Consider the following 18,907-nt stretch of genomic DNA (forward strand, 5'->3'; position numbering starts at 1 on the left):
ACATGAGATATTGTAGAGTTGTTCCTTGGAGATGGAGAAAAGGAATGAGAACTAAAGGGCATACATAAAGCAAACAAGGGAGAGACTCTGCCTAGATCCATGTGAACATGTGCTAAACCAGAGGAAAATGATTTATTTGGCTCCCAGCACCCAAGCTTCATCTAGAAAAGCACATTTTCTTCTAAGCTCAAGTTCTCTCACCAGAGTGGGACTAAAACAGAACCCGTTTTTCAGGCTTGTGTGAGGATCAAATGAGGGAATGCTTGAAAAGTGAGCAGTATTATAAAGAGATATTTGTGCATCCAAGTTTATCTTGCCCTCTAAGTCCCTGAATGATGGAACCCAACGGTTCTCAACTGGGGGTGATTTTGCTCCCCCCAGGGGACATCCGGCAATGTCTGGAGACGTTTTTGGTTGTCACAACTGGAGGGGGCATAGTGCTAGTGACGTCTAGTGGATGGAGACCAGGAAGGCTAACGGACAGACCTCCCCTACTCCAGCAGAGTCACCTGGTGCAAATGAACTCATTTACAAAACGGAAATAGACTCACAGACAGAGAAAACAAACTTATGGTTACCAGAGGGGGTAGCGGGTGGTGGTGGAGAGATAAATTAAGAGTTTGGGATTAATAGATACACACTACTTATATATAAAATAGGTAAACAGCAAGGATCTACTGTGTAGCACAGGGAACTATACTCAATATCTTGTAATAACCTATAAGGGAAAAGAATCTGAAAAAGAATATACATACCTACATATATATATACATACATGTATTTATACATGTAAGAATACACATACATGTATATGTATGTATAACAATTGCTGTGTGTACAAGTGAAACTAATGCAACATTGTAAATTAACTATCCTTCAACTAAGAGAAATAAAAGATAATTAAAAGGAAAAGAATCACCTGCTAAAGTTGGGCCATCCTGATCTGACCCCTGTGATCTCTTCAGTCAGCTTTCTGCTCACTTAAGGCCAGCTACACCAGTCATTTTCTGGTTACATGAAAATGCCAGGCTCTTTATTTCATCAAGACTTTAGGGCAGGCTGAATGTGCTGCCTTTCCTCTACGAATATTTCTTACCATCAGGCATAACCTCAAACATCACCGCTCCAAAGAGAAGTTCCCTGAAACCATTCTATTACAGAGATCTGTCAGATGGTACTCCGTGTCAGCACCTTGTTCAAAACACTTATCAAAGTTTCCATGCATTTTACCCCAGTAGAGATCTAAAATGGTGCAATAACTTCCCATTCTCCCTTCCCGCAGCCCCTAATAACTTCCAAAGTACTTTCTGTCTCTGTGAATTTGCCTATTCTGGATATTTCATATAAATGGAATCATATAATGTGTGGTCTTTTGGGTCTGGATTATTTCGCTTAGCCTAATGACTTCAAGGTTCATCCAGGTCGTAGCCTGTGTCAGAATTTCACTCCTTTTAAAGGCTGAACAATATTCCACTGTGGTATGTATACACCACCGTTTATTTATCCTTCCATCAGTGGACATTTGAGTTGTTTCCATGTTTTGGCGATTGTGAATAATGCTGCTGTGAACACGGGTATACAAATATCTGTTCAAGTTCCTGCTGTCGATTCTTTTGGGTATATACCCAGAAGTGGAGTTGCTGAATCATTCACTGCTTCACGTTTCGAGGAAATGTTTTCCACAGCGGAGGCACCATTTTATACACCTACCAGCAAAGCATGAGGACTCCAACTTCTCCATTTCCTCACCAACATTTGTTAATATCTGTCTTTTTGATGGAGCCATCCTCGTGGGTGTGAAGTGATATCTCATTGTGGTTTTGACTTGCATGCCCCTAATGAACGCCAGGGAGCTTCTGGGAGTATCAGAACGCAGACGATGACTCGCTAGGCAGACCTGCTGGGACACTGGGCTGGTGACGGGAGATAAGCCAGGCTCCTTGGGGCTTGTGTGCAAAGTCATTCTACTGAGGGGACGCCTCCGGCTTGATGGGTCTCAATTAGGAAAAGCCAGGCTGATGGGGGAAGGGAGGAGAGCATTCTTCATTCCCATCACATCTTGTATCTCTGCTCCAGCCCGCACCCTGGGCTTCCCTCCTGGGCTATGCAGCTCAGGACAGGCCGAGGAACCATGTGTCCATCCATGGCTGCCTTCTGTCTTGGTGAGTCAATCTGCAAGATGCTGAGGGATAGGCAGTGGGCTATGAGACAAAGAATTTTTAAAAAATTGCATCAGTACAAGAGGCAAGAGGAAATTTTCAGGGCAGGAGGTGACCAAGGGTCACCTCATTTATTATGTTGGGTGGGAAAACTGGGACCCCAGGGAGATGGTGTTTGTCTGAATTACTCTAGTGTATTCATGGCTGAGTCAAAAAATAAATACAGGTCTCCCAGTGTTGGCTGCAACGTTCCCACTACTCCATGCTGGTTTAATTTTAATTAATTAATTAATTAAAATACAGTTGATTCACAATGTGGTGTTAGTTTCAGGTGTACAGCACAGTGACTCAGATATATACATATATATGTTCTTTTTCAGATTCTTTTTCTTATAGGTTATTACAAAATATTGAGTATAGTTCCCTGTGCTATAGAGTAGGTCCTTGTTGTGTGGGGTTTTTTTTATTAAACTGTTATTAGATTCTTTATAAAAGTTTATGCTGCTTTTTACAAGTTGTAAGAGGACACATAAGAAAACAATAAATTCTGTTCTAAGCCCCCCTTAACTCATCAACAGTAACCAATACTTGTTTATCCTTCTACATGTATCTTAATTTTTTAGTACAAATGTGTACACATACGTACATAGACTTTTTTCTTATAAAAATAAGAACATATGGTACACATTATTCTGCAGCTTATTTTTTGACACATAGCAGTAGACATGTATAGTTCTTAATTTATTCTTTTAAATAGCTGAATATTATTCAACAGTATTTAAACATTTCCTTGGCTCTTCTTCGCTTTTTTTTGTTGTTGTTAATTTTTATTGGAGTATAGTTGATTTACAATGTTGTGTTAGTTTCAGGCGTACAGCAAAGTGAATCAGCCATACATATAAATATATCCACCTTTTTTTAGGTTGTTTTCACATACAGGCCATTACAGAGTATTGAGGAGAGTTCCCTGTGCTATACAGTTGGTCCTTGTTGTGTTTTAATTTTTAATTTTGTTTAATGTGGATTTGGTATCAGGGCTAGATTATAGATTTAGCTTGCCAGTATCCCTCATGGTACTGGTGCAAACAGTTCTGCCATTTGTGACAATGTGGACGGACCTTGAGGGTACTATGCTGAGTGATATAATCCAGAGAGAGAAAAACAAATACTGCAGGATCTTACTTATACGTGGAATCTCAAAAACCCACAAAAGCAGAGAGTAGATTGGTAGATGCCAGGGGCTGGGGCATGGGGGTGGGGGAAATGGGGAGGTAGATGTTGGTCAAAGGGTACAAACTTCCAGTTATAAGATGAAGAACTTCTGGGGATCCAAATTATAGAATGATGATCATAGCTAATAATACTGTAGCATATACTTGAAATTTGCTAAGAGAGTACATTTAAATTTCTCACCAAAAAAAAAAAAAAGATAATTACGTGAGGTGATGGATGTGTTAATTAGCTTGATTGTGGTAATTATTTCACAAGTCATCATGCTGTAAACCTTAGATATATAAGATTTCTATTTGTCAATTAACCTCAATAAGGCTGGAGTAAGAGTCCCCCTTAACAGGACCGGGCGTGGGCTCAGATGCGTTTTTACTGCCTTCTCCTTATCAAGCTTTATTCTGGGCACGTGTGTGCATTATTTCCTTATTTCTTCAAAAGAGCTTTATCGCTAAAAGGACAGAAGCTCCAAGCGGCTAAGAAGGAAGGAAACAGTTGGTGTTAATTGGGGATAAGAGTGTATACCATAAACACAAACTGTCTCTCATTCACTTATTCATTTATTCATTCTTTAAAAAGACACTCATGTAGCACTTACAGTTACATTACTCTATGTTTTTAAACAGACACTTACTCATTTAATCCCCATAACAGCCTGATGAAGTAGGACCTACTATTATTCCCATTTTACAGGTGAGAAAACTGAGGCCCGGAAGGATGAAGTAACTTGTTTAAGGTCGCACAGCTATGGCTCGAATACAAACTAAGGAATGTTTGCACCAAATCCACATTCTTTACCACGAAAATATGCTGCTAGTGTTTGAATCTACCTGATCGTGGACCTCATGGGAACTACTATGCAATATATGCTGTATATTATTTGTTGTTTACCTGAAATTCAAATTTCACTGGGAGTCCCATGTTTTTATTTGCTAAGTCTGGCAACCGTAGTGAGACTTAAACTGATAATGCTACTAACTCAGCAAAACGGTTAAAAAAAAAAAGAGTCTTAGCTTGAGAGAAAAAGGGCAGTTGTTCAACCTGGAGAAGAATTAGTTCAGATAGAAGAGAAAACGGGGGGAAGGCACCTCCAAGGGAAAAAGTGGAATTTATAGATTATGCAGTTTGATAGATGTGTAAAGTTACATGGAAAGGCTATTGAAAATTGTGGAAAGAATTAGATATATGTTCAAGGAACACTATGCGCATGGAAATAAACCATACAATTTTTGATCCTAGGGAAAATAAATAGAAAAAAAGTATATAGGTGCATTATAATGCTCAGGTGTGAATAATATTTGCACAGTCATAATAATGACTTAACCCCAAAGCACAAAATAGGGAGAATGTTGATTTAACCCAAAAGCATGAAATAGGGAGAAATCCAGTATTAATGCACCCTGAGAGCTCTTGACTTATGATTTAATGCAAGACACCACATCGTGATCTAATATATGGCATGGTGATTATAGCTGATAATACTGTAATATATACTTGAAAGTTGCTAAGAGACTAGATCTTCAATGTTCTCACCACTGACAAGAAATAGCAACTATGTGTCCAGATAGAGGTGTCAGCTAGTACTATGGTGGTAACCATCCTGGGACAGAAAAATGTATCAAATCAACACTGTTACACGTACACCATGTTATATGTCAATTACATCTCTATGAAACTGGAAAAAAGTGAGACCCCCTTCTGGCACACAGCTCCCTTCTCTTTCCAGCTGTGTGAATGGGGAAGTATACTGCAGGGAGCTGGGGGGGTGCGGTAAGGTTTTTAAAAATTGTGGTAAAATAATACACTTCACATAAAATTTACCACTAATGACATGTAGTACACTCACAATGTTGTGCAACCGACACGTCTATCTAGTTCCAAGGCCTTTTCACCACTCCAAAAGGAAATCTCATACCCGTTACAATCACTCCCCAATCCCCCCTCCTCCCGGTACCCGCTACCCGCCACCCCCCCTCCCCCCCCAGCTCCCCATCTACTGTCTCTGGACAGATTGATCCATTCTGGATGTTTCATACAAATGGAATCATTCAATCATGGCCTTTTACGGCTGGCTTCTTTCACTTCAATTACATGCATGTGTATCTTTGAAACAAAATTACGACAAAAGAAAGCGAATACCTGAAACTAACACGTTGTTAATCAACTATACCCCCAACATAACATAAAAATTAAAGAGAAAAAAGAAAAAAAGCCAATGCATGCAAGTTTCTCATCCCGGTGCCCAGCACGCAGGAAGTGTGGATTCATGCTGAGGTCCTGGTGATTGACCCTTTGCTTCCTTCCTCAGGGCTGTGTCTGGGGCAGGCGATACAGGCTCAGAAAGGTGAGTCCAGGTCCCTCTTCTGGGTTCAGCCAGCGAGAGGGCAGGAGGGGGTGGGAGAGCCCAGGAGGAGGCTCTGTTGGAGGCTGACCTCTGCTAGGCTCTGCTTCCCTTCCAGGCCCACTGCCCAAGCCCTCCCTCCAGGCCCGGCCCAGCTCCCTTGTGCCCCTGGGGAAGCCGGTGACCATCAGCTGCCAGGGCCCTCCAGGCGCGGACTTGTACCGCCTGGAGGAACTGATATCCCGGAAGTATTTGGACCAGGCGGAGCTCTCCATCTCGGCTATGGAACAACGCTTCGTCGGACGCTACCGCTGCTCCTATCAGAGCGGGACCAGCTGGTCTCCCCCCAGCAACCAGCTGGAGCTGGTTGCTACTGGTAACTGGGCGTGGGGTGTGGCTGGACTTGCAGCCGCAGGGCTGCGTGGTCCTCAGTTCTGGGCTCAGAGAGGGTGACAGTGGGGGTTAAGATGACCGTAAATCCAAAGTCCCAGAGGCGCTGGGATTAGGGTGGGGCAAGCGAGGCATTGGCTTTAAGTGCTAAATTTAGGTGCCAAAAAACTCAGTAATCAACATAAGTAATACGTTAACGCAATATCTTTAAAAAAACAAACAAACCCAAATCAATGCAAAATCATCCACGATGTACACAATACCGCAATTTTAAGTAAAGACAAATTCCAGGAATGCCATTCCAAGCCACATCCAAACCTGACACAAGAGGAAAAATGCTTACCCCTCTAGCCACATTTACGCATTGAAAAAAAAAATTTCTTTCTTTATTGGCTGCCCTGTGTGGCATGCGGGAGCTTAGCTCCCTGACTAGGGATCGAACCCGTGCCCCCTGCAGTGGAAAAGGGAGTCCTAACCACCGGACCGCCAGGGAAGTCCCACGTTTATGCCTTTTTATTTTTTGATGGAATAAAATGTTCTCAGCTTATCCTTTTCTAGCTAATGCTTTTTTTTTTTAATTTTTATTTATTTATTTATTTTTGGCTGCGTTGCGTCTTCGTTGCTGCGTGCGGGCTTTCTCTAGTTGTGGCGAGCGGGGGCTACTCTTCCTTGCGGTGCGCGGGCTTCTCATTGCGGTGGCTTCTCCTGTTGTGGAGCACGGGCTCTAGGCACGTGGGCTTCAGTAGTTGTGGCACGTGGGCTCAGTAGTTGTGGCTCACGGGCTCTAGAGCGCAGGCTCAGTAGTTGTGGCACACAGGCTTAGTTGCTCCGCAGCATGTGGGATCTTCCCGGACCAGGGCTCGAACCCGTGTCCCCTGCATTGGCAGGCAGATTCTTAACCACTGTGCCACCAGGGAAGCCCACTAATGCATTTTTAAATGATTATTTTCTGAAGTGGCTTCAAAAAATATTGAGTTTGCTTCCATGAAAGCCAGGAGAGTAAAGTGATAATGAATTCTGTTTATTTTTTGTATAAATAAAATATTTAAACTTAAAATAATGTTGTGAGTTTTAGTAATCAACTTTTAAACTTTTCAAGATTTTTTTCAGCTATGTTCATAGCATGGAAAAAATGAACCATAAAAAGCCATAAAAGCGTTTTGAGCCGCTTTTGAGCAACTTTCAGTGTTGTGTACTGCGTGCCAGGCGTAGGTTGGGATGCTCTGTGATGATAATAATATCAAGTTATACAGCAGGGTGGGTTCATGTTTCAGACTTCAGCATGGCTCCCCTAGGCACAGCTGGATTCTGTCTTTGTTTAAAATCTTGATATTTTGTTCCCTGTAAATGTGTTTGCATTCATTTTTACTTAAAAATTAAAATAATATTTATCTTGATTACTGAAGGTTTGTTTTTTTTTTTTTTTCATCCGAAGAGAGTGCCTAGCTTGCCTCACCCTAACTCCTGACTCCCTGAGGTACAGTGGTCCACCAGTGTGGCTTGGGGGCTGACTCAAATACTATCTTTTTTTAATTTTATTTTTTATCTTTAAAAGAAGATAGCTTATTTATTTGTTTATTTATTGGCCTCACCACGCAGCATGGGGGATCTTAGCTCCCCCACCAGGGATCAAACCTGCGCCCTTGCACTGGAAGTGCAGAGTCTTAACCACTGCACCGCCAGGGAAGTCCCCATCAAATACTATCTTCTCATTAAGTATTTCCCTCACCACCTTACTTAAAATTCCATCTCGATTTAAAATGGCATTCATCATTATCTGGTATGCCACACATTTACTTATCTATTTTTTTCTTAATTTATTTTTATTTATTTATTTTTGGCTGTGTTGGGTCTATCATTGCTGCGCACGGGCTCTCTAGTTGCCGCGGGCAGGGTCTACTCTTCGTTGCGGTGCCTGGGCTTTTCACTGCGCTGGCTTCTCTTGTGGCGGAGCATGGGCTCTAGGCGCATGGGCTTCAGTAGTTGTGGCTCGTGGGCTCAGTAGTTGTGGCTCGCGGGCTCTAGAGCGCAGGCTCAGTAGTTGTGGTGCACAGGCTTAGTTGCTCCGTGGCATGTGGGATCTTCCCGGACCAGGGCTGGAACCCATGTCTCCTGCATTGGCAGGCAGATTCTTAACCACTGTGCCACCAGGGAAGCCCTACTTATCTATTAGTTATTGGCTATTCTTTCTTCCTGATGGGATTTTTATTTCTAGAGACTAATCCATAATAGTTGCTCAGAGGAAAAAATTGTTGAATGAATAAATGAGCCATAGTTATCAGGCAACTTTGGCTGTTGTGAGTATGGCTTTCCAGGCGTGACTTGTGATGCTCTATGATGATAATAATAATATCAAATTACATAGTAGGATAGGTTCACCTTTAGGAGCAGACAGCCTGGAGCCAACCTCCGTGATTGCAAACTTCAGCTCTGCCACTTACTGTCTTGTGACCTCGGACAAGTGATTCAGCATTGTGTACTTTAGTTTCGTGTATAAATTGGGAATATTTATAGGGATGAATGCATAGGTCTTTGTGAGGATTCAGTGAACTGATATATGGCATGGTCTCGGAACAGCACCTGGAATCTGGCACTCTAATATGTTTGCAGTATAACTATTGTATACTGTAATACAAGCTTACAGGGTAATATCAGGTTAAGCTAGTTTGTTACAACCATTATATTTTGGATGCTTACTATGCATTCCATATTCTGTTAAATGCTTAATACATATTGTCTCATCCAATCATTCCCGTTTTATAGTAGAGAACACGGAGGCACAGATACAGGGGGAGATTCGTCCAGCCCCTAAGCTGCAAAACCAGGATTTGAGCCTGGGCACTGTGATGTCACTTCTGTCATGCTCCCTTAACCACTTTGTGAGCTGGTGGTGGGAAGAGTAGCTTCTCTAGGCTGGATACAGCTGGAAAGTTCCCTAGCCTGTAAAGAGGTGGGGGAACCTTCCCATCCCCACAGCTGAGACACTGGCCACCATCTTTATTTATTTACTTATTTTCAGTTTTAATTTTTTTTAATTGAAGTGTAGTTGGTTTACAATGTTGTGTTAATTTCTGCTGTACAGCAAAGTGATTTGGTTATATATATATATATATATATATATATATATATATATATATTCTTTTTTTAAAACTATTCTTTTCCATTATGGTTTATCATAGGATATTGAATACAGTTCCCTGTGCTATACAGTAGGACCTTGTTGTTTATCCGTTCTGTATATAAAAGCTTACATCTGCTAACCCCAGCCTCCTACTCCATCCCTCCCCTAGCCCCCTCCCCCTTGGCAACCACCAGTCTGTTCTCTATGTCTGTGAGTCTGTTTTTGTTTCATAGATATGTTCATTTGTGTCATATTTTAGATTCCACATATAAGTGATATCGTATGGTATTTGTCTTTCTCTTTCTGACTTACTTGACTTAGTATGATAATCTCTGGTTGCATCCAGGTTGCTGCAAATGGCATTATTTCATCCCTTTTTATGGCTGAGTAGTACTTCATTGTATATATGTACCACATCTTCTTTATCCATTCATCTGTTGATGGACATTTAGGTTGTTTCCGTGCTTTGACTATTGTGAATAATGCTGCTATGAACATAAGGGTGCATGTATCTTTTTGAATTAGAGTTTTGTCCGGATATATGCCCAGGTGTGGGATTGCTGGATCATATGGTAATTCTATTTTTAGTTTTCTAAGGAACCTCCATACTGTTTTCCACAGGGGCCACCATCTTTAATACCAGAGTTTTCTTCTCTCCCAGGAGTTTTCACCAAGCCCTCGCTCTCAGCCCAGCCCAGCCCGGCAGTGGCCCCAGGAGTGGACGTAACTCTACGGTGTCAGAGCCAGTATAGTTTTGACCAATTTGCTCTGTACAAGGAGGGGGACACTGGGCCCTTCGAGACACCTGAAAGGTGGTACCAGGCTGATTTTCCCATCACCACGGTGACTGCTGCCCACAGCGGGACCTACCGATGCTACAGCTTTTCCAGCAGATCTCCATACCTGTGGTCGGCCCCCAGCGACCCCCTGGAGCTCGTGGTCACAGGTTAGGGGTGCAGACCAAACCTTTTCCCCCAGCCTTCACAGGCCCTGGTGGAAGCTCCAAGGGGAGGGAGCAATAGGCATGAAGAAAGTGGGAGGGCAGGAGAAGACAGAGGCTTTGGAGGGTGTATGAGTGTCTGAGTGCTGCTGGAACAAATCACCATGAATTCACTGGTTTAGAATATCACAAATTTATTACCTTACGGTTCTGGAGGTCAGAAGTCAAAAAGGGGTCCTGCGGGGATAAAACAAAGGTGTCAGCCAGCCTTCTTTCTGGAGGCTCAAGGGGAGGTTTCTGGTGCCTTTTCCAGCTTCTAGAGGTGCCTACATCTCTTGGCTTCCATGGTCCATTGCTTCATCATCAAAGTCAGCATCATAGCGTCTTCTAATCTATCTCTGACTCTTCCTCCTTCCTGCCTCTCTCTTACGCTTTTAAGGACCCTTGTGATTGGACCCACCCAGGTAGTCCAGGGTAATCTCCCCAGCCCAAGATTCTTTTTTAAAAAATTTTTATTGAAGTATAGTTGATTTACAACGTTGTGTGAGTTTCAGGTGTACGGCAAAGTGAATCAGTTATACATATACATATATGCAGTCTTTTCATTTATTTTATTTTTTTTTTAATTTAATTAATTTATTTATTTTTTCTTTCTTTTTTGGCCGCACCGCGTGGCATGCGGGAGCTTTAGTTCCCCGATCAGGGATCAAACCTGTGCCCTCTGCAGTGGAAGCATGGACCCCTGGACCACCAGGGAATTCCCTACTTTATTTTATTAATTAATAAATTTATTTTTAGGCCAGGCCATGCAGCATGTGGGATCTTAGTTCTCCAAGCAGGGATCAAATCTGTGCCCCCTGCATTGGGAGTGTGGAGTCTTAACCACTGGACCACCAGGGAAGTCCCTTATTTTTATTTAAAAAAATTTTTTTAAATTTTATATTGGAGTATAGTTGATTAACAATGTTGTGTTAGTTTCAGGTGTATAGCAAAGAGATTCAGTTATACATATACGTATATCCAATCTTTTTAAGATTCTTTTCCCATACATTACAGAGTATTGAGCAGAGTTCCCTGTGCTATACAGTAGGTCCTTATTAGTTGTCTATTTTATACATAGTAGGGTGTATGCATCAATCCCAATCTCCCAATTTATCCCTCCCCCGCTTTCCCCCTGGTAACCATAAGTTTGTGTTCTATATCTGTGACTCTATTTCTGTTTTGTAAATAAGTTCATTTGTACCCTAATTTTAAGATTCCAAATATGAGCGATATCATGTGATATTTGTCTTTCTCTGTCCGACTTACTTCACTCAGCATGACAATCTCTAGATCCATCCATGTTGCTGCGAATCAGCCCAAGATTCTTAATCATATCTGCAAAGTCCCTTTTACCATGTAAGGTACCATAGTCACCGGTTCTGGGGATTAGGATACTGTCATATTTGGGAGGCCATTATTCTGGGTATACACACTAAGAAAAATAAATTTTATTTATTTTTAAAAAATGTTTTGGTCATGCTGTGCAGCTTGCGGGATCTTAGTTCCCCAACCAGGGATTGAACCCGCGCCCTCAGCAGTGAAAGCACGGAGTCCTAACCTCTGGACCGCCAGGGAATTCCCAAGAAAAATAAATTTTAATACTATGAATAATGCCTTGTGATTTGTCTAGGTAAAAAAAACAAAAAATCCACAAGCAAGCAGCAAGGGTGGTGGGAGAGGAAAGCGGGGCTGTGTTTTATTCCTTAGGCAGTTCCCTTTTCTCCCCACATGGTATGCCTGTCTTTCCCCAGATGTATCCCATAGTTTCTGTCTCCTCATCTGCTTCCCAGGAGGCAAGAGCCTGGTTTGTTCCCAGGGAAAACAGGTAAGTAAGACGGCAGGTCACAGAGATCCAGAAGAAAGGAAAGCACTGAGGTTCGAAAAACAGGGAAGGCAGCTACAGGGAGTGTCATTAATCAGCCCCAGAATGTGCTAGGTGTGCCTTTCAAATGCTATTTAACACCCATGACAGTCCAATGATGGAAGCGTCTTTATTTTTATTTTCCAGGTGAGGAAACTGGGTTTGCTCAGGATCCATACCTAACAGAGCACAGAATTCTCTCTCTTTTCTTTTTCTGATTTCTCAGGGACCTCTTTTACCCCCAGCTGGTTGCCCACAGAACCATCTTCCTCTGTAACAGGTAAGTTCCGGAGGATTCACCCTGGTTTCCGTGGTATAAGGCACATGGACCCCCTTTTCTTTCTCCTCTTTGTCTAGATTTCTCAATTTATTTCATTTGCCTCTTTCACAGATTTGCTTTATTTTAAAAATTCCTTATTTCTGCCTGTAAAGAAGGTATAATAAATGTATAGATATGACGATCCTATCCCACATCCCTACCTCTCTCCAGCCTTTCGGGGTTGGTTTGTGATGTCTAACCTGTAGAAGAATAAGCAGAGTGGCTTGTAAAGTTGTAGATTCCTGGGCTCCAGTTCTGAGTCTCTGATTCCATTGATCAGTGGATCTCAAACTGTAGTGGGCTTGAGAATCACCTGGAGAGCTTATAAAGGACAGGTTCCTAGACCCCTAGAGTTTCTGATTCAGAGGGTCTGGGGTGGGGTCCAATAATTTTCAAGTTCCCAGGGGATGCTACTTTGAGAACCATGGCACTACCTTTCGTGTGAGCCATGGTCTTCCCAATTTTCATGGCATCTCAGCTGCTTCTGGCGGTATCGGATGTCAGCCTGTGTCTTAAGAAATAGTACGCTAGGTCTTCCCTGGTGGCGCAGTGGTTAAGAATCCACCTGCCAATGCAGGGAACATAGGTTAGAGCCCTGGTCCGGGAAGATCCCACATGCTGCGGAGCAACTAAGCCCGTGCACCACAACTACTGAGCCGGCGCTCTAGAGCCCGCGCTCCACAGCAAGAGAAGCCACCGCAACGAGAAGCCCGCACACCGCAACGAAGGGTAGTCCCCGCTCGCCGCAACTAGAGAAAGCCCGCGCATAGCAACAAAGACCCAGTGCAGCCAAAAATAAATAAATAAAATAAATCAAAAAAAAAAAAAAAAAAAAGAAAGAAAGAAATAGTACACTAGGCTGTGACATCTCGAAATGACACCTGACACCTCATTTCTTATTAAGCCACTCAGAAGTAGAAGGCAGTAGAGTTTGGGCTTTTTGAGTTTGTCTTTCCTCTGTGTCTGGGCAGTGTGTGTTAGAGAAATGGGTTCCAGGGAGACTGGATATCTCAGAAGGGGTGTGGAGAGTAGGGACTTACTGGGCAAACCTGACGTTATCCAATTCCTTATAATCCTCTTGCTTAGAATTCTCAGAAGCCTCTAAGAAACTGAACCAGTCACTCGTGAACGAAGTTTCCGCCGCTGGTGAGTAGCCAGGCGCCCAGAGCTCAGCAGAAAGGAGGAGGATTGGGCTCCCTTCCATCGTCTCAGGCTGTAGGCTTTTTTTTTTTTTTTAATTTTTAAAAATTTTACAATGTTGTGTTTCTACTGTACAGAAAAATGAATCAGCTATACATATACATATATCCCCTCTTTTTTGGATTTCCTTCCCATTTAGGTCACCACAGAGCATTGAGTAGAGTTCCCTGTGCTCTACAGTAGGTTCTCATTAGTTATCTATTTTATACATAGTATCAACAGTGTATATATGTCAATCCCCCTCTCCCAATTCATCCCACCTCCCCCTTCCCACCTTGGCGTCCATACATTTGTTCTCTACGTCTGTGTCAGGCTGTAGGCTTTTAATCTGCTTCTCAAAACCACCTGATTCTTCCCGGGAAAAGTCCTTGGTTTGAAGATGAGGATGGGATGGAGATGGGCTCTGAGCTTGGGGGCAGAAGAGCGTTCTGGGTAATGTGGCTGTTTCCAAGATGGCGGCACCAAGGCTATCATGGGAAGACCATTGCTCATCCCTACACGCTGCTCTTCTGACTCGGCTCTGATCCATGTGTGTAATCTTGTTCCCATTGCTTCCAGGCAGAGCCCGTGCTCCAGCCCCACATAGATCATAGTTACCTGGACACAGTACATTTTTCTTATTCCTCCAATCCAATGCAAATATGCTTCCTTTATGCTGCCATTCTCTTTGCCCTTGGCTTCCCCAGAAAAAAGTCTCCATTTCCCCCAAGACGGAAAACCTTTGACAGATCCCCAGAGGACAGGTTAGATATCTCCACTGCGTCCACACAACTCTAGCTTTTTTTAGGTTCCTGATGCCAGCAGGGTCTTTCTAAGACCCTGATGAGATTCCTCCTCACCCTCTGTTCAAAACCCTTCTGGGTTCCCAGTCGCTCTCAGGACAGATAGGAAAACTGACTCGTATATGTGACGTCATTTGCCCGAGACCCTGCATCTAATAAGTGCTGGGCCTGGGGTTCAAATTGTAACACCCTGACTCTACAGTTCATGCTCTTCTTAGAACCCTGGAATTCCAGCTCCCAAGTGCATGTGTTCAGGATAACGGTAGAAACAGGGGTAGGAGAGATGGTTCCACCCCTTTACACGTATCCTTTTTGATTCCCAGAAACTTCTAGGAATGCCACCATCCTTCCAAAGGAGTCAGACCCTCCAACTGGTGAGCAAGTGTCCTTCTCTGGACCAACTTCCTTTCCCCGTCCCATGTCTTTACCCAAAGCTGGCTGCTTTCCCTACACAGAAGCTGCAGCTCTGTGATCTGGGGCTCTGGTGTGTAAAGTATGAAGTGGAGGGGGGCTATTAGTGTGTGGCGCTCCGAACTGGGCAGGGATCAGGTGTGAAGGTGGCCTTCTAAAAGGTCAGAGAAAGAAAGGTCAGAGAAAGAAAGATAAATTTCATCTCTCTCCCCACCCCTTCTAACAGTCTACAATTAGCCAAATAACCAGGTAGTGTCTGTGTGTGGGGTGAGGCTGAACCAGAGGCCTGTGAGGGGGTGTATGGAAGATACTTAGACAATTGGGCTTATCTAATCCTAACCCTTGGTGAGGAGGAAAGGAACCCTCCAGGAACGAGATTGGCATCCTAGCTAGCCAGGAGTAATAGAGTCTCAGATGAGGCATACGGCTATGAGAAACCCAATATGTATGTGGGTCCTGGAGATGGGCTTTTTGTTTGTTTGTTTGTTTGTTTGGCTGCACCGTGCGGCATGTGGGATCTTTTTTTAAAACTTGATTATTTACTTATTTATTTTCTTTCTTTCTTTTTTTTTTTTGGTTGCGTCAGGTCTTAGCTGCGGCACGCGGGGTCTTTGTTGAGGCATGCGGGTTCTTTCATTGCGGTGCGAGGGCTTCTCTCTAGTTGTGGCGTGCGGGGTTTCTCTCTCTAGTTGTGTCGCTCAGGCTCCAGGGCGCGTGGGCTCTGTAGTTGTGACGCGCGGGCTTAGTTGCCCCGTGGCATGTGGGATCTTAGTTCCCTGACTGGGGATCGAACTTGGGCCCCCTGTGGAGATGGGCTTTTATCATCTGCTCCTGTCTCTCTCGTTCCTCCAGGTCTTGCCTTCCAGTATTACACTAAGAGCAATCTGGTCCGGATATGCCTGGGGGCTGTGATTCTAGTACTCCTGGTGGGGCTTCTGGCAGAAGATTGGCACAGCCGCAAGAAACCCCTGACGCACCGGGTCAGAGCGGGCCACAGGCCGCTCCCACCCCTCCCTCAGACCCAGAAGTCACACAGTTGTCAGGATGGGGGTCGACCAGATGATCATAACTGAGGATACCATCATTAGAATCCCAAGGCTTGGTCGTATCTAAGAGATAGGTCATGGGAGTGGGGAGGGGACTTAATGTGGAGTGTGAGAGTAAAAGGATAGAGCCGACAGCTGTGGAAAAGGAGGGCGGGGGGTGTTCTTCTTGGTGCCCCATCAAGGAGTTGTTGAGTCAGTGTCTATTTGGCTGTATGTCCTAGGACTCTGTTTGGGATGGAAGGAATCTAGTGGATGCCATAGTCTCCTCACTGATACCTTGCTCATTGTGGACCTTGTGGCACCTTAATTGGGCCATCACACTTACCTCCTTCTTCAACCTTCCCTAATATGAGTTCCAGATTGACTTCTAATATTCCCACGTCTCACAGCTGACCTGTTCTATCCTTTGCACAAAACTCTCCCACGTTTCCCCCGTGCCCACCCCGTGCTTTTTTTTTTTTTTTTAACAGGAGCATAGTTGATGTACAATGTTGTGTTAGTTTCCGGTGTACAGCTAAGTGAATCAGTTCTGTGCTTTTTTTTCCTGATTATCCCCAAACCTAACCCTTGCTCTAGCCCTATCTTAAGCTGTAGTCTGAAAAATCTCCTTTTGTTTCTTGAGATGTGCCTGGTTCTTTCAGGCTTTGGGGCATTCTGTTCTTTCCGCTTAGAATATAATATAACCAACATGAATATAATTATAACCAACATGCCAGTGGCTCGCCTTTATATTAGAAAAAAAGTCCAAAGTCCTAACTAAGTTTGTGCCAAAGGCTAGAATATGTAAATCCATAGAGATAGAAAACAGAGTGGTGGTTGACAGGGGTTGAGGGGGGAAAGGAATGGGAGTAATTACATAATCAGTATGTTTTTAAAAAACTTTCGCAGTGATGAAAATGTTTTGGAATTAGATAGAGGTGGTGGCTTCGCGACAAGGTGACTATACTAAATGCACTGAATTGTTCACTTTAAAATGGTAAATGTTATGTTACATGAATTTCACCCCAATAAAAAGAAAAAAAAAAACCAACCCTGCTCCTTGACATCCACCCATCTCTGTATGGGGTCACTTGTCCTAGGGAATTAGGTGAGATACATCAGGAATTCTTTCCCTTCCCTGTTGCCAGACTCCAGCACCCCTTGGGGGCTGCCCCCTCCTGCTAAATTGAAGCCGCTCGGTTGCTGACACTCACAGTCTTTAGATGAAATCCAAAGTCTGGCTCTTCCATGAATATGACTCTTGTACACATTTGGGGTTCCAGCTCCTATCAGAGAGAACCTCAGACCCTGACTTTGGTAGGTAACTTTCCCCAGGGGCCATGATGAAGATTGGCAGGAACCGGGCAGCAAGGCAAGGCAGGCAAATCAACGTGGTCACAAACATTTCTTTCCCATTCCGCCTGCTAGGCTCAATTCCCCCCAAATAAAGCATCTTTTCTCTAAGTTTGGTCAGAATCCATTAATAAATAAGACTTTTATCCATGAATGCTTTCACCTTTATTTCTCTTGATATACTTGAGATATAGACATTTCATCCACAGCAGGGTTAAGTGATGTGTGTATGTTTTATATAAACCGGAGGTACAACCACGGCTAAAATAACATCTGGCTCTGCAACTAACGTCACTGAGAAGGATCCTAGGAAGTTCACCATCACCTTGACGATTGATCCAGGACTTTATTGGAGAATGAGTGCCTCCAGGGGGATTCAGAAAATGAAAGCACGAGAAGACGGTCTGTTATTTTTTTGGATCTCGACCATCACTCTCAGTAGTCAGTCGTGGGTTGCTTTCCTTCATTCCTTTCAGCAGCTTCTGGATGCGAACATCAGATTCATCTGTCTTCAACCTAGGAGGTAAAAAGGGGGGGGGGAATTTCTTGTTGCTTCAAGGAGAGTCATTCCAAATGCCCAAGTGCCTGCAAATCTCATGATTTAGGAATGTGCAGAGCAAGGGCCATCTTTCCTGGTTATTACATGCTGCAAAGTAGAGTTCCATATCAATTTGGTAGGGAAAAATGATGCTATCAGGTTAACATCGTAATGGTATAAAGCCACTCTGCAGCTTTGGAAGCTTGGATGATCTTGGGTGATGGTCATATCATACTTGGCACTGGAGGTGGAGTTGATGAATACATCTGTGATGTACCTGTAATACCTACCTAGTCCGTAACTCACTTGGACAACTTCTCCTACATGGTAGATCCAGGATGAGGAATACACACTTGAATCAAGTCAGTGGGATTAGCTTTTTATCCCTCTTCGTTAGAAGATACTAGATAACTACCACCCTGTATTTGACCTGTGATGAGAGGCAGTCTCATTTCTTGGATTCACCTTTTGGTAACCATATTCAGCCATGTGTATGTGGAAATGGGAAGTGAGAAGGGGGAGAGAATAATTAAAGTAAAAATACGTATAAAAACAGGAGACCAAAGATATTGGCTGCCATGTTTCTTATTGGCATTATAGTCCTGGTTTTGCTGGCGTATGAATCAATATCTGTTTTGTTGTTTGAGATTCACAATACTTCCATGCAACAAATCTTCTGTTAAAAGATGAATAAGTTTTGGAGATCTAATGTACAGCATGGTGACTATAGTGAATAATAGTGTATTATATACCTGAAATTTGCTAAGAGAGTAGATCTTTCTTTAAATAATTAATTAATTAATTAATTAATTAATTTTTGGCTGTGTTGGGTCTTCGTTGCTGCACGTGGGCTTTCTCTAGTTGCGGCGAGCGGGGGCTACTCTTCGTTGCGGTGCTCAGGCTTCTTATTGCAGTGGCTTCTTTTGTTGCGGAGCACGGGCTCTAGAGTGCAGGCTCAGTAGTTGTGGCGCACGGGCTTAGTTGTTCCACAGCATGTGGGATCTTTCCAGACCAGGGCTTGAACCTGTGTCCCCTGCATTGGCAGAAGCATTCTTAACCACTGTGCCACCAGGGAAGCCCAAGAGAGTAGACCTTATGTGTTCACACCATACACACACACACACACACACACACACACACACAAAAGGTAACTGTGTGAGGTGATGGATTTATTAATTACCTTGACTGTGGTGATTGT

The 18,907-nt window shown here is 43.4% G+C and overlaps 1 protein-coding gene across 1 annotated transcript; it reads left to right on the forward strand.

The window, feature by feature from the left end:
* Positions 1 to 1,385: 1,385 nt before the first annotated feature.
* On the forward strand, positions 1,386 to 17,262 carry GP6 (glycoprotein VI platelet). The gene is made up of 8 exons (XM_059905763.1): positions 1,386 to 2,162; positions 5,695 to 5,730; positions 5,846 to 6,103; positions 9,900 to 10,184; positions 12,308 to 12,361; positions 13,487 to 13,546; positions 14,706 to 14,756; positions 15,646 to 17,262. The coding sequence occupies exons 1-8, from the start codon at positions 2,105 to 2,107 to the stop codon at positions 15,864 to 15,866; spliced, it is 1,023 nt and encodes a 340-aa protein (XP_059761746.1). The 5' UTR covers positions 1,386 to 2,104; the 3' UTR covers positions 15,867 to 17,262.
* The last annotated feature ends 1,645 nt before the right edge of the window (positions 17,263 to 18,907 follow it).

The sequence above is a fragment of the Balaenoptera ricei genome, chromosome 19, assembly GCF_028023285.1.
Source record: "Balaenoptera ricei isolate mBalRic1 chromosome 19, mBalRic1.hap2, whole genome shotgun sequence".
NCBI classification, from domain to species: Eukaryota; Metazoa; Chordata; class Mammalia; order Artiodactyla; family Balaenopteridae; genus Balaenoptera; species Balaenoptera ricei.